This window comes from Athene noctua, chromosome 14 (genome assembly GCF_965140245.1).
Source record: "Athene noctua chromosome 14, bAthNoc1.hap1.1, whole genome shotgun sequence".
Taxonomy (NCBI): domain Eukaryota; kingdom Metazoa; phylum Chordata; class Aves; order Strigiformes; family Strigidae; genus Athene; species Athene noctua.
In genome coordinates, this window is record NC_134050.1 from 15,550,304 (window position 1) to 15,572,338 (window position 22,035).

Here is a 22,035-nt window from a genome sequence, read left to right on the forward strand (position 1 = left end):
TATAAGGCCTGTTTCAGAGAGAATTTTCAGCTAAAGCTAAAATCTCAAGATGTATTAAGTATATGCATACTGCAGAGGTGTTGTCTAAGTTTGATAGAGGGCATTTTTGGTTGCTTTTAATGTTTGTATCTTAATTAACTGAAACACATTCAGGAGCATAGTACAAAACTGAAAATTGAATGAATGTTAATTCTTTTACAAAAGCATCTTGCATCCTAAGTGATATCATTGACTATTTTAACTTCAGCTTCCTCTTATCTATTTCCATCAGTAGAATTAATTTTCTAGAATGTCATGTTTCACTTACAATTAGTTGCTCTTAAGTTTAATTTGAGCTCATGTGCTTTGTCAGTCCAAAAGATCATGACATGGAGCCTGGGACTGGATAATGCTGAGCAACCAGTGTTGTACCTGTAAATCCTGGGTATGTCACTGAACACATCTGCTCTGTAGGTCTTGGAATCAGACTGAGGTTACTGTCGAATTATAACATCTTTCTTATTTATACCACAAACACAAACATTTGAACTCCCATTTTTGCCTGAATAAATGGGAAGAGATTAAATAGTTATGTTAACAAGATTATATTCCTCTACGATGGTAATAGTAAACTAAAACAGAAGTATCTGAGAGGTAGATGATTATACATGTTTTCAGTGATATTTTGGCTGGGAACAAAGTTCAATTTTTCAAGTGATATTTGCTTACATTTCTCCTTGCAGAAACTTAAGAGTCATGGGCAGAGTTTGTTAGTAGTTTGTGTGTGTTAAGTGGGTAGATAGGATTTCATGTTTCTAAACTTGTAACTGAGGAGATGGGCAATCTACGTTACTAAGCAGAGTTTTACTGCCATTATAAATAGAACTAATTCTAAAGCAAATTTTGTTCCTACTAGATTTTTTGAAATCTTTGGGAAAGGTAGCAAAACAGAAAAAAGTGTCAGGTGAGAATGAAAATCCAAATACTTAACATTTTTTCCTTATTTCTAAAACCTTTATTTTAAAGACAACATTTACTAACATTAGACCATTTTAAATTTTAGTTGTTTTTTTTTTTTAAAGTAGCCATTTTTTCTACATAGCATGAAGTTAATAATATGCAGATTGTGACAATGGCAAATTTTGTTCCTGTGAGGTAAAAGTCAGCATAGGAAAAAAAAAAAAAGGCAGGATAGACTTGTCAACACACAAAAAAGTGACCAAGCTACTAAGAAAAGTTGTTGTATCTTAACAGAACACCACAGTCTGTCAGTGATAAAAAATTGAAATTCTTCATTCAATGTAGCAACTGTTCTCATTACTACAAAAATACTTTTGAAAGCCACAGAGAATGAAAATCGTAAGTTACAGGGTACAAAATGCTTCTCTGATGTCCAAGCAAGTGAGAATACAATGGAGTCAGGGAATATCTTTTAATATATTGTCTTTGGCGACGTGTATACCTGCATTCATACAAAAGCTTTCTGCCGTGTAACATGTCGATATGCTCAGCTCCTGTTAGGTAAAAGAACTGTGGGCTCAGTTGGCGTGTCAGCTGGAGTGACTGTCATCCAGGGCATATTTTACCATTTTGTGAAGGATTTGCTGTGTCACCAAACAGGAGACAAATGCTGGTAGACCTCACCAGGAGACACATGGTTATTTTCAAATGCCATGACAAATCTTTTTGAGGAACACATGCCTGATATAAGAAGCTTGACTCATTGTCTGTAAACTGTGTATCATTCTTTTGTTGTGAGTGAACTGTACTGTTGAACAGAGTACAGTAAGCTCGTATTACTGGTTGCTGGAGGGGGAATTTAAGTATTAAAAAAATGGGAAGCATGTGGTGGAGGTGGCTGATTAGCATCCTGGCTAGCATAAAGCATTTGTGAGATGACACTGGTGAAATTCACAGTTTCTGAACTGTGGTAGTTTCTGTCACAAGAATAGCAGTATAGTAGTAACAATAAACCTGAGGTTGGTCTGATGTGCAAGTCAGTGTCTAAAATCAATACAGAGAGTGAAAGGAATATTTTGTTCAGTTTAGGGAGAGGGATGCTTTAAAGCTTTTCCTTATACCCTAATGATTGTGGGTATTGTGGCCATAGTTAATATGATGTATGTGCTAAGAAGAGGTGAAATAATGTATTTTAGCTAGGTATACAGTTACTTTATTGTCCTCTTGGCTTAGTCTTGAATTCATGTTTGTTCAGAACACAGCTCTGTGCCTCTGTTTCTCCTCCCTTTCATTTTCTGTCTAATCTCTATTTAATCTAAACTTTGTAAGCAGGAACTGCATCTTGTTGTGGTTTTTTGGAGTGTTTTGGTTTGGTTTGTTTGGTTTTTTTTTTTACACTGGCTTGCACAGTCAATGAGCTTGGTCCTTGGGCCGCTCAGGCATTCCAGAAGTGATACTGCCAATAGTGAAAAGTTTAAATATGATGAATGACTGAATGGACATTTTCCTACTGCTGGAAAGGCATTTTCTCATAATCTTTATTTTCACAGATTTCATTATATCTGATGGGTTTACTGAGACACACTGAAAACTTTTGAGATACTGGAAACCAATTCATGCAATATATTCAACTCTTGCTGTGGTGATTTGTTCTGTTCTATTATGTAATTTACACACTAAAAAACCTAATACAGCTTGTACTGGCTTACTCAATTGTCTAAAATCCCTTGACTGGAAAATTAAATGTCTATTGGTTCTACAGCTCTTCTTTGAAAACATATTTAAGACCAGGTTCATGGATTCATCTGTTGTCCATACTTCTTTCTGCAGAAGTAGAGACAAAATTTGCAGACAAGCATGACTTTGTTTGCTCTTGACTGAAAGCAGTGTTTATGAAACACTCAATAAATGCTACACCTTCATGTAGAAATTCACCCTATTTCCTACCAATGCATGCAACACCAGCAAACTGTGAAAGCTTGAGGGAAACGTGGCAGACATTTCATAAAAGTCCAAGTTTGGAGAATGGGAGATGGTATATTAATCCCAGCACTTGGAAGTGTTAATTCATGATCACTCTTCTGCTAAACTGAGAAATTAACGTTCTTCATCAGATTACAGTATGTTCTGCAAAGCTTGTGCCTTTATTGTGTTTGAAAATTGATATTAATGGAGAGGTTGGTGGCATTAAAAGTTATGGATCTGTCTCTACTTAATCTATGGTAGTCTGATGAATGAGATTTCCTAGGTTCCACTCGGATATACTGTTATTGCTGGTTATTACCACTGTTAGTGATTGCCTGTGCCAACAGGCCTCTGATATGTTCTGTCTTTTTGTCATATATTTGCTTCTTTTGTCCTTAAACCTTACCACCCTGACCTGTCACTGTGCATACAAAACCCCATACACCAGTCAGCAAAATGTGTGGAAATAATTCCCTTCCTCCATTAGATTTAAGCAACAAGTTTGTTTCACTAGAAGGGGTCACAGAAGAATTCAGTGACATTTAATGAGCTTTTTAGTAGAATGTAATTTTATAAATGCATTTGTTACTGTTGTAAGAAACATGTTATCAAAAGCAGTGACATGTCCTTGGATAGAGTGGCATGTAAAACCGGTAACGCTAGATGGCAACATACACACTCTTTTGTTGTGAGTTTCATTTATACCTTTGATTTAAGAGAATTATTTGTATTAAAAAGAAGACATTAATGGTTAATAGTGGCAGAGAGATAATTGCCCGTAAGTGCCAATGTCCCTAAATTGCAGGAAGAACAATTTCTTAGGATCTTCATGGAAAAATTGAATGTCTCCTAGAAGATGTAAAAGAGCCACTCTGTATCTCAGTCAAGCAAAGATCAGCAAAACTGTAAAGCAAAAAGACTTCAAAAGACCAAAAATGGAAACTTCTAAGTAGTAAGCATTTTCTTTCTGGTCACTAATATAAACATTGTTTAAGAAACAGCTGCTCTTCATAGGCTCTGAACAACACAGCTCTAAGATCAGGTTTACAAATCTAGAGGGGACCCATATGTCACGATGGTGATCTTCCGCAGGCATAAAGGTAAGGGAACACTGCTCTGCCCTGACTGCTGCAGGAAGGAGCTGGGATAGGCTGTTGTAGTTGAGGTACTGAAATCCAGATATATTGCCTAAGCCATGCAGGCATTGAAGGAGCCACTGAGCTAATGCAGCATTGTACAGGAAACAGTTCTGTGTGCAGATGGAGACGGGTCGTAATGAAACGGAAAGCGTGATGCTGCATTTGAACATAAAAGTGCATGTCACCCACATGATGATTGTCACAAATTTGTTTCTCAGATTTTACAGTCTATTTCTTCTTTGCTTTAATTTTGTAAAGTTCCTGCATAATTTAATCAGCACTGAAAGTATAGCTTCTCCTTATTTTTGTTTATCCTCACTTTGAAGTTTAACCCTTTCTCTATCTAAATTTGTATTTGGAGATTCAATTATGTGAATTTATAGTCTTTCAATAAACACTGTCTGCATAGATACTCTGAAGGCAGGTTTTTTCTTGTTGTTTGGTGGTTGGTTGGTTGGGTTTTTTTTAATTTGCGTAGTGTTTCAGTATTTTGTCTGGTGAAGTATGTTTTCAGTTACATTTTGTAAGACTACATGTCTCATCTGTGTTACTTTGTTCATTGTAGGAGAAGTTAGAATTTCAGATTCAAAATGTTTTGAGGTTTGAATTAATTTCTCTTTCAGTGGCTATCTTATACTGCTTTGAGAAGATCAACTGTTAAGATGTATTGCTTTAAAGAGTCTAGACTGACATAATTTCTGCTTCCTTTATTTGAAATGGTGGTTTTGCTTTTAAAATGCAATTGTATCATATAAATTAGGTACACCTTTGTGCTATACCAGCAAATTTTACACATGAAGCAAACAACTGTTATGATACATTATGTTATAAAGAGTATCAGGGTATCCAACTGATGCTTTTTATTTTTATTCTAATAGCAATAATTGTACTGAATCAACAAAATCTTAATTTTGCATTTTGTTTGAATAACCAAACATAGTTTCATTGTTGATACAGTTAAAACTTAAAAACAACAGCTCTAATTTGCCTGGCTTCATTTTCACGTGATTGTAATATTCAGTAAATGTGGATAATTCAATGTTGTGTTTTATACTACAAAGAGTAAAACAGGCTGCAGAGCCAGCACTCTTTAATATAATCTGCATAAACATAAACTGTTTGTCTATGCTTCAAAGACCTTAGCTGTTCATAAAATATTACCAAATTTATTTGTAGAGAATACAGGTACAAACAGTAAGAGATTTAGAGCTGCAGTGAACTTAAAGCATGCCTCTTAGTGATGTGTATTTGTGTGTGTTTCTAGAAATATATGAGAGTAACAGTTCTTGATTGTTTTTCAGATGTCAGATTTAAATTTCTATCCCGTTCTGCATGTGAGTGGCATTATGATGCCTGTACAAGCCCTTGTTTCAAGACATGCAGGGACCCTTTGGGAAAAACCTGTCAGGCAGTACCGAAGTAAGTATCTGTATTTTTTCTCTTTTTTTTTGAAAATTGTGTACCTTGGGCAGTATGCTTATGCAGCATAGTAAGAATATGAGGGACCAGATATAGGCTCAGTATAGCAGGATGGTGTCCTTGTATAAGGAGGAAAGTGAAGGAGAAAAGAAATGGAATACAACCTGCTGTGGCAGCTATGTAAAAGTGACATTTCAGTTGTTAGATAAGTATTGTGAGACTCTGAATGACTAGAATATTTTTAACTTTTAAGCTGGGGGGATATTATAGAGTATTAATAAAGAGAGGTGGTTACAAGTTTGTTTCAAAGAATTGTGCCCCTACTTTTTCATTATGACATTGCAACAGCCATATCTGTCCTTCTTGCCTTTTCCTTCCATTTGGAATTTGTGCTAAGTACCTGGTAAAACTGGCATTTGGATTCTGGTGTTCAAAAAATGTTTGGCATTTCTTAAGCAATAGCATTCACTATTGAACTTGCAGGGACTCATTTCAAAGGGTATCGCAAAGTTAATGCTTTAGCTTCGATCTGAGTAGGAATGGAAACCATGGCAATGACACTTGGGGGGGGTACACTGAGGTGATGAGATTTAGGTAGAACAAGACTGTCTACTTAAAACCACTTTCTAAATAAATTGTGTTTTCCAAAAATTAAATGCTCAATCCAGATACTGTTCAGCTAGTTAATACTTACTGTTTTTCTTTTAGAGTGGAAGGATGCATCCCTGCTTGTCCTCTCAATATGTTGCTGGATGAAATCACTCAAAGATGCGTGTATTTTGAAGACTGTATGTTTGCAAAATTATATATGTTATGTATGATATGTAGCTTATTAATTTCTTGGATCTTCAGTCAGATTTTCAAATGTCGATGCTTAAATTTGATTAACTATGACATTAGTTACATGAATCTTGAGCTCACAGAACATCTGGTTTTCTTAAAATAATTTAACTCCTCAGAAATCTGAAATAAATTTTAAACTCAGGAAGATGTTCTTTCTTCATAAAACATTTCAGTAGCATTAGATGTGTAGCAAATGATTTAATGAATTTATTTTTTAATTTGGCTATGAATTTTAGTTTAAAGGCAATTGAGAAGATCAGTGTTATGTGAGTTAACGTAAGTTCCTTCTAGCTCTGCTACCTTCATGCCTACAATTATTCATAAATTTCAGACTACTGTTTACTTGTGTCTGATTTCAGGCATTGAACCTTCAGATGATAGTCCACCTTTGCCACCCAGCAGTCGAACACCGGCAGTTTCACACATAACATCAAGTACAAGCTTGGCAGGGATCAGTGAAGCAGTAACTTCATTTCCTGTACCTGGAACAAAGGACATGGAAACATCACTTGCGTCAAAATTGCAACTCACTGCAACTACAGGGAAAACTGAATTTTCATCTGCTACATCTAATACAACACTTCGAACCATAACTTTATCAGCAAATATTTCTTCACAGTCAACAGAGATGACATCTGTGAGAAGCACAACAGCCATGTCTGTGACAACACAATCTAATGTAAGCTTGTCTTCTCCTCTTGACACTTCTCCATTGTTTCCATCTACTGTCAGTCCAGAAACTTTTACGAAGATACAACCAATCAGTAGTGTTTCCACTAAACTGTTGAGGGCTACAGAACCTCAGACAGTAACTGCTACACATGCAGTGACTACAAGCACAGAATCAGAAAGCAAACCGATTTCTACTTTTGTATTTACTGGAACACCGCTTATACTTAGAACAACAGAATTTCCAGTCAAAACTAAAATAATGGAAATACCAGAAACAGCCACAAGAACTCTTCCCACAAAAGAAGCACAAGTAAAGCCAGAAGGACTTACAGCATTTATGCCTAGTTCATTTGAGTCAACAACAGAAAAAACTACTGTCTATCTGCCCCAGTTTTCCTCATCACCACCTCTGGGCATGCCTTCATACACACCACCAGTAAACCTAACAGGAACTTCAGAAGGGACAAGTATAAGTGTAGGACAGTCTTTTACCACAGTAGCTAATATTACATTGACATCATTTTCTCCTGTGATCACTACTTTGTTAAAACCATTGTCTTCAGCAACAACAAAAGCAGCAATTGTTTTAACCGAACAGAGCATGAAGACTACATTTTCACCAACATCCACACCACCCATTTCATTAGGAAAGGCAATTACAGAACCTTCTGTTGAAATGGTTCGACACCTGACTGGTACTTCAGAGGTGCTTTTCACTACAACTCCAGGTCCAAAGACAACAACTCGGCAAACTCAAGAGAGATCATCAGAAACAACTTTGTTATCATTTACAACTCAAAAAAAGGAAACTCCCAAAACAACATTGCATGTGGAGCATATGTCAGGTTCTTATTTCCCTCCATATTCACTGCATCCTAGTTCTACAACTGAAAAATCTATCAGTCTTTCTACAAAAAAACCTTCAGTGTCTGGTCCCACTCCTGCTTCTCCAGCTTCAGGTGAATTAAAAAAAACATATAAAACTGTTTCCACTACAGGATATCCTTCATACGTAGTCCTAAACACAACAGAGTTCCTGACTACATTATACACTAAATATCCTCTTGTGGCTGAGACTATCGGAGTGACACCTTTGTCTGTTGAGGTAACATCCAAAATAACATCCCCTTTTGAATTAGCAGCAAAGTCCACTTTATTTTCTGGAAAAACATCTACCAAGTACAAGTCAACTCTGGTTTCAAGTTCAGTGAAGACAAGCACTTCAGGATATTCAGGTGGTGTTACCACATCAGCAGTGAAAACCTCAATCTCATCAAAAGAAACCACCACAGTTCCTTTCATAGCTACAGAAGAAGAGTCAGCTCAAAGAACATCCATCACTGCATCTCCACTTGCTCTCCTTAGTGCAGCTGAAACCATGCTGTTGACAACCGAGCCTGATAAATCACAGGTGGAAAGAATTACTAGCATCTCTACTAGAAAGCCGTCTGCTTTCCCTTCTTCACCATCAAGTTCTCTAATCTCTTTAAACATTTCTCTTCCTTCACTACCCTCATTTGAAAAAGAAGCATCACTGACAGCTCTCAGTCCTGTGCATACATCCCATGAAACGATCTCTTTATATCCGAGAACAACTATAGCAAAATCTGTGTTACCAACAGAAAAGACCTCTCCAGTCCTGACTTTCTCTACTTTACCAACTATAACAGAACAGTCAAGTCCAATAACAACAGTATCACATGACAGATCACCAGGCAAAGCCATTTTAAATATCACTTATGCCACATTCTCCCCACCCCCTGAATTTAGCAGTCAGCTTATAACAAGCAAAAAAGTAACGACAGACAAAGAAAAATCAACTCTGTCCCCTTCTGCTGTACTTCCAGTAACAAGGCCATCTTACACTTTTTCCACCTCTAAGCATCTAGCAGATAAATTGATTTCTTCACCTCCTTTAACACAAATGATACTAGAAGTAACAACCACACCAAAATACCCAACATTAAAATCTACAGTCCAAAGTATAACAGATACAGTAAAACTTGCAGCAATTACAACTTGGCCATCCTTTCTTCCATCTTCAGCAGGCACCTTTTCTTGGCAGACATCTTCAGGAGATAAACTTTCAGTACAGACCACAAAGACCATGGCTATACCACATTCTTCTACTCAGAAGGTTATGGAATTCGATCGTCAGACTTCTGGGCCTTTGTTGACAAGCCAAAGCAGCACCCCAATTTACCAGTATCCTGCAGAAACTCTAACAAAATCCACTGGTCAGCCACAACGTGTCTTTAGAACAACTGAAGCAACAGTAGAATTGACTTCCTCCTATCCCTTAATCACCTCACTCCCTGAAGGCATTCATTCAACTATATTACCTACCACAGTAGGTCCTACACAAGTTATTTTGCCAACTGAAAAAGAGTTGCATTTAACTGATTCAGTCACGCAGCCATATGTATCAAGAACTTCCTCTGTTTTGCAGTCTGCAGTCCCAACTAGAACAAGAACTGACTTAATATTTGGCACCAGAGTTCTCTCTTCCTCACCAGAAGTGCTTGCAGGTTCCTCTTCTTTAGCAACAGTTAAAAAAGAAGCATTTCCATCATTTTCCACACAAAATTCAAGTCAATCAGTTGAAACAACTACAGCTTCACCAGAATCTAAGTCAATCTCTTCATTGGTTTTGTTACCAGAAAGAACAGAAATTCCCATTATGATGGGGAGCGGGCCATCCACATCGATGGGCAAAAGTGATACAGAGAAAACTGCAGCATTGCCTAAACATGTCACACTTTCAACCACCTCCTACAATTCCACATTTGTAGCAAGTACAGTGTTGTCAGCTATGGCCCATTCATCAGCTGCAGCTTCAGCCTCTTCAGTGATAAGCAGTACTGCGCAAAATGTTAGTATTGTATCAGGAACTTCAGACAGAGCAGAAGCAGTAACAGAATCCATCACAAGCTCTGTGAAGCCCACCTATTTTTTTGTTACATCAGAAGCAAAAGGAGCCATGTCCTTTGATACAGTAAAATCTGAAGAACCAGAATTAACAACAGAAGTCCAAGCTATCCATACTGAAGGTGCTACTGTTACACCACAAACACCTCAGACAATTTACCCTCCATATTTCACAAACACAACTGCAGTTCCTTCTAATGTAAGTGTATCAGTACCGTCCACTATACGTTCATCCTCTGAACCAAAACCTTTTTCTTCTATAGCTGTGTCATTGGTCAGTACTACTCAAACTTCAAAACCTGAAATATCATCTGAGGTGCAAATGCCTTCTGGGAGTTCAGCACTAATGATATCTGACCATCCAAATGACACAACAGCTCCATCAGTTTCCTTACTTGCCCATTTATCTATGAAACCACTTTATGGCTTGACTACAACATTTTCTGACAGACTGGCAACACCAGAAGCCATGTCAGGGGTCACAGCATCAGCTTTTATGCTGCCTAGAGAAACAGCAACTCTTCAAACTTGTACAGTGAGTAACTATAAATATTTATTTGTTTGGTTTTGAATATGTCTGGTTACTTTTACACACTCATAAAAAAAAAAATTGAGCCATATTTGATCTTTAAGATTTAAAATATCTGTATCAAACATGGAGTCCTATTATTTTCTCAGTTATATCCAGCTTTGGATGATTTCATTACACATAATGTTTTTTGTAAGTGCTGTAATACACTGGTTTGGGCCTCAGTTTTCTGAGTGTGATTTTTACGAGACTGTTTTTCTGGCAAAATATGGTGCTTCATATTGGACAGTGGCATTTTTTTGATACGTTGCCATCCATAAAATACATCTTTCCGGAAATCCCTGTTATTATTTCTAGCTTCCATACTTTTCCTTCTCAACTTCTTTTAACATGAAGTTAAAAATTCAGTAATGCTGTTCTCTGCTTTACAACAAGACTGCAGTTTTAAACTATCCTCAGGATGGTTTGGTTTTCAAATGTGCTCTTCACTTATAGCTTCCACCAGTGTCATGGGGATTCATAAGTATTCTGTACCTGAAGAATGTGAGCCCCTTTTTTGAGCAAATACTCTGCAATATTGTGATACTATCTTGGTAAGAATGGTAACCTATGTCTTTATTAAATATGCCTTAGCCAATCACAGAGAATGAGTGCGTAAAACACATTTGCTTGGATGGACAACTGATCCAAGTTAATAAGTCGCAGAACTGCCCATACAGTGCAACTCAACCCAGCTGTGGAGTTTTAGGATTTGCTACTCAAGTGAATGGTGACAAATGCTGCCCAAAGTGGGAATGTGCATGTAAGTTTTAATTATGCAGTACTTTTGAAGTTAATTTAGGTCACAATTTAATGTATATTGAAGAAGGCTAAAGACTAACACTTCTATACCATGGCATAGAAATAGATGATGGATATTGTATAGGTTATTTTTTGTCTAATGCAATTTATAATTCTAGCTCTACATCCAGAGAAAATAAATCAAAATGCTCCTCTAATGTAAGATATTTCTCTTACCCAGCTTTAGGTGTCTGCAGTGGATATGTCTAGGTGTGACTTAGACCCGTCTTGTCTTGTGTCTAATCGGAGGACACATTGTCAATATAGTCAGTGGATTTTTTTGGTTTATCTTATATCTACTTCAGGATGAGAAGATTTCTTAGACTGTTAACAGTCTGGGGACTCTGGAAGCATAGCCGTACTGTAGTCACTCCCATCAGTTACCCTGAATTGGGCAGAAGAATCCAAACCTCAAAGAAAATTCAATTTAGTCCATAATACCAAAGAAAGGATGCAACAATAAACAATGCAAATTTCTGCTTATGCTCTAGAGTTTGAAATAACTAGGAGTAGAACTCCAAGCCCTTGGAAACACTAAAGCTTTAGCAATAAATAAGCTTGGGAAGAAAGAAACTTTCCGCATGGGCTCCCACCTTAGGAACAAGACTAGAAGGGAACTAAGGATCATGTCATTCATGGTTTTTGATAGTTTTGGGTCTTAATATTTTGTAATATTTACAGAAATCTTAAGTTGGAAAAGTTTCATTTCTTTTTCTTTTTCTTAGGTCGTTGCACAATTTTCTCTGATCTGAGCATTGTAACCTATGATGGAAATCATTTGGCTTTATTCAAAGAAGCATCCTATGTTGTTAGTCAAACTCAAGATGAAACTATAACCATCCATGTCCTTGACTGTAGAATGGTAACTAACATTTATCAGCTAACAAAAAGTGTTCAGTATGGTTAATAAGATACATCTTAAAAGGAAGGGCATAGTAATACCACACAGTTGTGGGTAATTATTCACTTCTGGCCAATATCTACAAATTGTACTTCCACTTTACAACACTTATGAATTGTCTAGCACTTTATCACCTGACTGTGTGTACATATAGTATATATATATGTATATAGTTCCTTCTGAGAAATGAGAAATTTGCACTGGAAACACCAATTTTCAGAGCCATAAAAGACTGTAGGATTGTCAGAGGAAATTAGACCACCCTGTTCATTCCAAGTCTCTGACAAGGGCAAATGCATGTTGTTTCAGAGGGTAGAGAGAAACTGTAATGGCTATCCTGCCTGATGGGTAGCATAGATTGGCTTTAAGTCATGAAGAGTTGATTTCTCATAAGCCTTTACAAACCTCTTTAAACTCCAGTCTCTTCTCCAGGCTAGATAATGTTGATGTCCATATAAAAGTCCATCACAAAGTTTGATCCCAGGTAGTACCTTATGGCAGCTAACTCCAGAAGCTCACTATGACTGATATGGAAAAGGAGATCTGTTTATGACTTTCAGATCTGTTTTTCTGTTGTATATAGTGCCTCTGTTTTGTTCAGCACCTTGTATCTTGGGAAGTACGGATGTATTTCTGATCCATTGCTTCTGTACTGTTCATATACCATATAGATTCATCATTCCCAGTCTTGTTCACCTTCAGATATGTAGTTCATTTTTTTATGCTGTCTAAACAGCTAGTCTGCCATATGTTGTGGGTTTTTTCCTGAAAATCTTTATTTCTGTTGTAATTTCAAGACTGCATGGCAGAACACAGTTGCTGAACACCATGAAGTATAGTATTTTGTTTGTTTATTTTGCAAGAATGATATCTAGATGAACTTTGTAGTCTAGACTTGAAATTACAACCAGCAGCAGTTTTCCTCTCTTAAAAATATACCCCCTGCCTAAATCCTTAACATCCCAGTACCTAAAACCAGTAAGCAGCTAATGTAAAAAAGATTTTGCACATCATGACTATGGTTGATGTATTTTTGCTTTCTCCACAGAGTAATTCAAATACAACTTCTTTGTGCCTGGCAATGTTGAATTTAACCTATGTATCAAACCAAATTATTATCAATCGTTTAAGTAGAAAAGTAAGTATTTTGAGGGTTAGTTTTTGTTTGCCTTTTAGATAGCATCTTACTTCTGTACATCAACTGCCTCCTCATGTGGATACTGAAAATTGAAGTAGGACAAAATGAGTAATTTAATTCATTGTTCCAACTTTGTAATTTAGTAAACAGCTTGTAAATTCAGAGTCAAACTGTGATACAAGGACTGTTAATGAGGTAAGCTGCAGAACAAGGTACACACATAAGCTGTTAGCCTCTTTAGTACCTGTATTATCTTTGTGGGGGTGAGCCTGACTCCTGAAATTAGTTTTGAGTTAAATTTCTCAGATGTTGAGAACCTGGCTTTATTTCTTCTACCTCTAACACTTGGTACCTGACATTTAACATCTTTTCTGTGTGTATTTTAGATAACAGTAAATTCAAGATTTGCTTGGCCAACTGTTAGAAAATATGGATACAAAGTCGAGGATTCAGGCTTCAAGTATGCAGTTGAGACCCCAACAAAAATCAGAATTCAGTGGTTTCACAACACAGGTGTGATGATTATTGAGTTTAATAGTACCAGAGAACCAAGAGCTTTGGGACTATGTGGTAAGTATAGAGTAGTTCAAGACATAAAGACATTCAGATGCTTTGCTAGGGAGGCACAATTTTCCTAATCATATAAATTATCTTTTGCAAGATCTGGCCCAAAAGAGTGATTGCAAAACTCTGCTAAGTTTAAGATACTATTAAAATTAAATTATTATTATTATTTTTAGATTTGTTAATTGTTGAAATGATGTTTGATACCTATCCATATAATCACTTTTTACCCATAGTGGTGCCTCTAGCTGAAGACTATTTGAATCACAGGTATGACTGCTATAACTAAACCCTAATAAGTCAGGCATAAATCCATAATGTCAAATAAGGTAATTTACAAATTTAGTTTTTGATATCCATGTGATAGGAACTGACATGTGCAATTTTCAGTTTCTAAAGGTCAGAATTCACAGAAAATGTTAACTTGAGAGAACTGATCTTAATTTATCTGTTGGAGGAAATAGTTCAGAGGGATTTCTTAACACTAGTGGGTTAAATTACCATAATGTTGCTCTCTGTTAGGTCTGCTCAATAGTTTCACATAGTTTCTTTCTGAAAACATAGCCTTGAATAAGCTGTTGGTGCTGTAGCTCTTGCAAGCATATATTTGTTGATGTAGATCCCCACTGCGACACCTGAATCTGTAAATTTATCTGCTGTAAATTGGAGCTGGAAACCAGGGTTACAGAGTTCATATAATTACGGTGGATATCTTTCCAGTTTCAGAAAGGGCAAATGCCTGGAGCTCAGTATCAAATACCAATGATAGTTCAGTCCAGTTCCAAGTTCTGCAGACAGTAATATGCTACTCATAAAGGAAGAGAATTTGAATTTACTGCCATTTGAAATTGGATTATTACCTGTAATTTACCCTAACTTTTGTTTTACACATCATTCTTGCTCTGTTTTGCTAGTTGTTACTGTAATTAGTTTAAATAGAAACAAGAACATAAAGATTGTATTGATTCAGGTTATCCTGAAAGTCTCTTTTGCCTTTACGTGTTTGGTTACTGTGATAGGGAGAATTGGGAACATTATATTCCTGGTTTACAAGGCGTAGGCATAGGTAGATGACAACACATTTCTGTGAATGATATTTCAAGTCCAACTTCTTCAGAGAATGTGCTGTATTTTTCTGGTATTCACCTCAGATTGGGATTCTCTGCCTAAGTCTGGCTGTACAGTGCTGTGTGGTGTGACTTACCAGAGCCTGCTTTAAATGAGCTGGTTGTACTGCATCTTTTCAGGGTAAATTAGTCTATCCTGATCTCCTGTGCTTTCTCTGTTACTCTGCTTCTTGTATTTGAGCTTTCTCACATGTCTTTTGGCTGAACTGCAGTACTGGTAGATCCTGATTTCTCAGCTTCATGGAAATGATAAAACCGAAGGCACAGTTGCAGTTTTGTAGCACAAGCATCCCTTGGAAGGATCTGTGTCAGAGACAACGGTGTCTTTTACAGTGGATCAGGCAAACGTGGCAACTGGTGAAAAGCTGGTGTGGGAGATGAGGAATGTGGGAAGGGAACACGGACATCTCCATAGCAAAACTGGTGAAAGAGAGTGCAAGCATGTCACTTTTAGCTGCAACCAGATCCTGCAATGCCAAATGTGAAGCCTTAGTTTTGCTGTGTTAAATCTCCTTGTCAATGTGTAAGAGAAGAAGCAGGCAAAGATATCCCAGACATGATAGCAATCCCTTGAAGTCTCTCAATCATCAAGTACTTCCTATTTGTGTTGCACAGACTCACAACCTTGCAAAGTTCAACCAGAAACTTCTTTGAAATGGTTACAGTTTCAAAAACTGTTTGACTCTCTGAATTCCTATTGCTGTATCACTGATTGTCAATGGCTTACACTTGTCATCATGAATCGGTGAAAAATGGTAAAACAGACCAGTTCTTTAGAAAAGAGTTAAATCTACAAACAGTTTTTGAACAGAGGAAGATTTAGAATTGCCATGCAAGCTTGTGGAGACATCAGAAGAAAACATTCTAGAAGTCTGATACAAAAGTCTCAGAAATTGTGATTAGGATGAAAGAATGGGGGACTGATCCATCATTCTGCTTTTTTGTACCTGCTGGCTCTTAAAGGACCTTCCAGAGGAGACTACTATAATACTTAGATGTTCTGTGTGGATCAGAGTCACTCTCTGTATGTCACATTGCTTCCTTTGCTTCAGAGTGTTTCAGAATTGCCAACTATCTTAGTTTAAACACAAACTATGATGCTGCCTTCCGAGTGTGCCATAGCTGACATCGAACAGCTCTTTGATATGCAATAGATCTCCTTTCACCCATCTTAATTCTTAAATGCATCTTTACTTTTGTTTTGCTTAATTTGTCCAAATTTTGTGTATTTTGATCTACCAGAGACTTTCTGCGCCTGTTGTGGGTTCTGATACTGTCTTGTTGTGTAAGTTTTTTAAAAGCTATTTACTTTTTTTAATGTGCTACTTCAAACATTCTTCAGAATGAACAGTTTGGTGTTAACCTGTTTGTTTTCTTCTGGTAATACACAGGTTTTTGTGATAGAAGCTTGGAAAATGACCTGATGCTACCCAACAGGACGGTTTTAAGCAAAAGTGATGCTCTGTCAACTTTTATAGACAGCTGGCAAGTGCCAGACACATTAAAGTATGTTGGAGAAGACAGGCATCAGGAAACTAATTGCTCAGTCATGGACTGCTCAGAGTGCTTAAGACTGGTGTTGAACCAGACCTTCAGCAGCTGTCATCCTTATGTATGTTAACTATTTCAGAAGCTTACATTTTGAGACACATGCAGTTCTGATACAATTTTGTATACTTGATAATTTCATTAACGTGAAACTATATGTAACCATATACGTGGAATGAGATACATACTTTTTTTTTTCTATACAGTTGCAAGGTAAAAACAATTGAAGAGTGTGGCAGCTTGATAGGAGAGAGAGTGCAACTAACACATTCAGAATTCATAATATATCTGTTAGTTTTGATAATACCATCTAATTTATAAATCAGTCCCAGCTAATTCAACTGAATATGATGTAGAGCAGAGTAAAATAAAATAGTTTCAGGATTTAATTAATCCTTAAGCATTCAGTAATTTAACAAATTCCAAATTGCAGAAGGTGATCTGAGAGCCTGCATTTTCAAAGGCTCTAGAGACAAGGAGCTCCAGGTTAGAGAGGTAAGAAGGTAGAAGAGACAATTTAAAGCACACCTAAAGCAAATAACAAACTCAGTGTGCAAATAAAGTATGCCTTTGTGCTCATATGAGTCCATTTACCATTTCACTTTTTGTATATTCTTGAGTCTGATGAAGAGGCCAAAAATAGACAAAAACATAGAGATAAGGAAGAATAAGGAACAATGAGTAATTATGCCTTCTATTGGAAAAACTGTATTAGCTCTTGCCTTTGCACTTAGAAAAGATGAAACAGGAATATAAGGATGACATTTTTTTCCACGCTGAGGAAGCCTTTTAAGTACTAATAGAGTCTTTTTGTGTACACCAATGGATGCTGGTAGCCTCTTGATTACTGTGAACCAAGAACTTTTGACGTCAGTGTCTGTAGCTGATAATCAAAAAAGTCAATCTGTTTCCTGCCTAGCCAGGGTCTCTATGAAAGTGCATTATTTTCTATTTTTTCTTTATTAGGTTCCACCTGAGGTATTCTGTAATATATGGGTTCAAGACACTGAGTACATTCGAAATCCATGCATTTCACTAGCTGCCTATGTGGCAATGTGCAACAAATTCAATATTTGTATAGAATGGAGGAGCTCTGATTACTGCCGTAAGTATTCTGCATGTATGCGTACCTCTAGTGTTCACAGACAAAATTTGCCCTAATATAAGTGCTACTGTAAGTTGAAAATACCAGTGCTCCTTGAGTTCTCACATACTTTGGAAGTCATTATTGACATAATAAATTTAGCATTTTTTATGATAGTTCAAAGCAGTGTGCAAAAGTAATCGGGATCATTATAGCCATTTCACAGATCGAAAAGGTAAGCTAAAGAACCTTGCTAAGAAGTCTACCTCTGGCTTGTAATGTACTTAACTGTGTAAGTCAAATCTTCTTGCAGTGTAGTGTTCATTTCTCTTAGCCACTTTCCATTGGTAAAACCAAAACACAGCAAAATTGGTTGGTGAAAGGAGGAGGTCGAAGAAAGTTCTGTGGTTCTTTGAATTGGTGATGTCTGCTTGATGCTGTTCCAGAAAGCTGTGTTTTTGGAGAAGGGATTAGAGAAGTGAATCACTTTTGAGAATAGATGGAAAGTAAGGAGTAAAACCTGAGAGCTAGAGTATCCTGGCAGTAGACGGTTCCCGTAGAAACATACTAAAATATAAGGCTAAGTGGGATCTGTAGCTGTCAGTGGAGTGAACAGAAAATTTGAATTACAGCATCTCTTTATGCTGTCAATGATCACCTAGGAAAAGCCCCACGCAGTGATAACCTTGGGAGGTCTGTGGTTGCCGTGCTTGAAAAGGGAAAGATAGATGAAGCATGATCCTCAAAAATAAGAGAATTCACTGTACTTAGAAATCATAAGTTATGTCTTTTTTTAGTGATTTGAAGTGCATACATGTGTAGAGTCTTCATGCAAGCAGGTCACAATGCCCTGCAAATAATAGTCATGGAGTTTAAAGCTTAAAACCAGTCAATTTTTTAAAAAAATTCTTCAGTTTGTATGAACTTTACTAGCAAATAACAGTTTAAAAAGAGACCTTACAAAATATATCTATAAATATAGTTATATATTCCATCCACTGTGACTGGACACTCTTATTTTTACACCACAGTGACCTCTCGTGGTGCGTGCCTAGCAAGGAAGAACCATGAAGTTACATCTGGATTTTGTGATCACCGAGTGTTGATATGCTGTAGACCGATTTTTAAAAGCCTGAGTTTCTCTGTTTACAAGGCTCTAATAGATATTTCCTGTGGGGTGTTATGGCCTTTTGTTTTAGTGGTGAGGAGCTGAATAAAATCAACCTCCTTTCCCAATTAATCTTCAAAATCTAAACTGGAACCTCCTTTATTTTTGAGCAGACAGTCCCTTTGTGAACTGGACTTTGCCTCATTACCATGATTCCATGTGGAGCTGCTGTATTATTTAGGTATCGTTACCTGATGAGGATCATACATTCTGGTAGTTCACAGAACCACACTGTTAGCATTTCTGGTCATTCTCCATTTGCCATATTTATGCAGCTTTAATCACTGTTTTGAACCAATGAAAGATCATGTTAAGTTTTCTACAGCAAAAGTCAAAATTAGATGCTTTTTTGGTCTGTTCCTGCATGCACCCATAGCATGCCAATGCACTTACATTAGTAGTATAAAGAATATTAAATTTAACTGTGTTCTTGGACTCAAAAATAACACACACAAGGGAGTAATTAATGTCATTATCTATTAAATATAGTAATGAATTCACCCTATTCTGTATAATTCCTCATAAAGCAATGCTGGATTTGCCTTTATATATGTATTTTTGTAGTTGACAAAGTTCTGCCCTTTAGTAATCAGTAAATCGTATTTAGAATGATTCACAACAGTGTATTTATCTGTGCAGTATTTGCAAGTATTTTGGAAGTTTAAATTACTTTGTGTCAACACTGTTGCATGGTTTGATCCCGTTAGTGCTAAAATGCAAATCAAAGCCTGATGAAAATGTTACTACAAGAAAAAAAGCGCTCACAACTTCCTTTTGTTTGAATTTGTCATATAGAAGGTAACTGGTCTGTATCAGTGGTTTAGGTTGGTGGATCCTACTGAATTGGCAAGGACAGGAAGTTGACAAGAAGACAATGATGTCTTCTCTTAGGTACTGTCTCTCATATGACTGCCACTTAAGAATGAGTGATTTGATTATTTCTTTCCTAGCTTTTCCCTGCTCTGAAAACTTCTCCTATCAGGCATGTATAGCTGCCTGTGAGGTTCCAGATAGTTGTCAGAATAACGAGGTTACTTCTCTGGACTCGGACGCCTGCTCAGTGTTGACAGAAGGCTGTGTCTGTGCTGGAGGGACCATCCTTCACCGAGCTCACACTGCTGTCTGTATTCCTGAAGAAAAATGCGGTATATTTGGATGTGATTTTCTTCATTATTATCTGCAAGTTGGTGGTCACATAATTTCTTAGTAATAAATCAAATTCTGGCCTGCTGTTGTGTGGTTTCTGCATATGTCATTCATTGAGGATTCTAGATATTTAGTAAACATTAACTGTACAGGTGAGCAAGCAGGGAATGTCCTTGTGATGTACAATCTTTCTCACCTCTCATCTGGAGGATGCTCTTTAAAATGGAAGGGTTTGCTTATGTTTATGTTCTAGTATTCTATGTATGTTAGTCTTGGTCTCCTTTTCACCTAGCCCTCTGCCTAAGGTCCAACATATTAGTACTAAATGGCATTCAAAAGACATACAGCAACAGTTCATTGCACATTTTGAATAATACCTGTATATGTCCTCTGTTCCTTCTTGGAACATTGGTATTTGATATTTTATACCATTAAGCATTGGTATTTATTTTGATTGCAATTCTGTCTGAGCGCACCAAATTGTGGACCAATACTTAATAACAGCACAAACCTTACAGATGCAGTTTATTATAAATCTGATTTCATAAAGCACTGTAAATTGCTAACAGTTTTTCAGTGTGTGAAATACAAAAGTAACTTTTCCGATCACTGTTTTAAAAACAAAAGATTAGATTGGGATTTTAAATGAGTAACCTTGCAGTGGAAACACAAAAAAAGTGGAGGCCCTGATCCTCTGGAGGGTATTGAGCATCTTGCTTTTTCCCATACCAACTCAGTCTTGGACTGTCTCCTCTTTCACTTTTTTGTGGGGTGATGGGGATAGGTGATGCCTTTAAAACTCTGGGATTTTTCTATACTTCATAGATCCACATCTGCTGTGGAAGAAAATGAGGGTCAAAATTTGAAGTCAAAAGGAATTATTTCTGTTTTCTGTTGTCCTGATCTAGCTTGTACAGACAGCTCAGGAACCCCTCATGCAGTAGGTGAGATCTGGAAAACTTCTTTGAGCGGATGCTGTATGCAAAAATGTGTTGACAGAGAGACCATTATTCCAGTGGAGTACAACTGTTCAGATAGCCATGATTTAGACTGTCAGCGATTTGCAGAGGTGGCCTTGCTTGTTCCTGGTGGTCAGACATGTTGTCCTCAGAAGATCTGTAGTAAGTATTCCTTAATAATTATGAATACAGTCCACTGGAATATGCAGATACCCTTTCTCCTTGGTTTGTTTTGCTGTTACACATCCTACTTTTGAAGTGAATGGAAATTACTTTGGTTTGAAATTGCAGATTATGTAGAAAACTGTAGAAACTTTTACTATTTGACTCAATATCCAGTAGGGTCTGGGGAAGAAGTTGAGGGAGGGGACAATGGTTATAAGGACTGAAATAGCACAGTGTTTATTTGGATATGAATTGTGTTTCTCTCAGCTATACAGGCTACTGATTTATTTTTTATTATCCAAATACAAATAAATTATTAATTCAGAAAAAAAACCCAAACCATTGTTTATCTAATTTACAAAGTGAACAGTAAAAAAAACGATGTAAAAGCTTTTTTTTTTTCTTATTTAGCTAGAAAGTCTGTCTTCAAAAAGAAATTGCAAGCAGTTTTCATGTTTTGACCATCTGGTATGATGTTTCAGTGAGTTTTCCATAGGAGTGTTGTTTTGTGTTTGGGGCTTTTTTTTAAATTCTCACAAGGAATTCTAGTTTAACTTTGCCTCCAGGGAGTGTTGCAAATCCCAGACACTTCTGAATATTGCCTTATGGTTTTTTGCTGGTTTGTTGTGGGTTTCATATGCATGTTGCTATTTGGAGATTTGGGGTATCAAACTGCAAATACCACTTGAGACTGCTCTATTCAACTTATAAATGTGTAAAACAGTTTAGAAGATTTTCTTTTTCTTTCCCTTTATGTAACAGTTTGTAATCAGAGTCTTTGTGAACCCCTGATCCCCGAGTGTAATGGTTTGGAAAAGCTGGTTGCTTACTACAGTGAAGAATCCTGTTGTCCCAGCTATGTTTGCGGTAGGTTTCTTTTGAAAAGGTAGAAACTTTTATCTTGTAGAGGCAATCAGTAAACGGAATAGATCAACTTAAAAGCAAAAAGGTAGATAGTGTA

The 22,035-nt window shown here is 36.8% G+C and overlaps 1 protein-coding gene across 1 annotated transcript in view; it reads left to right on the top strand.

The window, feature by feature from the left end:
- Positions 1 to 22,035, top strand: part of OTOG (otogelin) — a 107,174-nt gene that overhangs the window by 68,879 nt on the left and 16,260 nt on the right. Inside the window, exons 34-45 of the mRNA XM_074918098.1 lie at positions 5,345 to 5,462; positions 6,171 to 6,250; positions 6,665 to 10,440; positions 11,068 to 11,236; positions 12,000 to 12,136; positions 13,224 to 13,313; positions 13,700 to 13,883; positions 16,396 to 16,616; positions 17,519 to 17,657; positions 19,755 to 19,949; positions 20,859 to 21,071; positions 21,837 to 21,941. Of these exons, the coding sequence (XP_074774199.1) occupies positions 5,345 to 5,462; positions 6,171 to 6,250; positions 6,665 to 10,440; positions 11,068 to 11,236; positions 12,000 to 12,136; positions 13,224 to 13,313; positions 13,700 to 13,883; positions 16,396 to 16,616; positions 17,519 to 17,657; positions 19,755 to 19,949; positions 20,859 to 21,071; positions 21,837 to 21,941 (5,427 nt within the window). The remainder of the gene's footprint in view (positions 1 to 5,344; positions 5,463 to 6,170; positions 6,251 to 6,664; positions 10,441 to 11,067; positions 11,237 to 11,999; positions 12,137 to 13,223; positions 13,314 to 13,699; positions 13,884 to 16,395; positions 16,617 to 17,518; positions 17,658 to 19,754; positions 19,950 to 20,858; positions 21,072 to 21,836; positions 21,942 to 22,035) is intronic.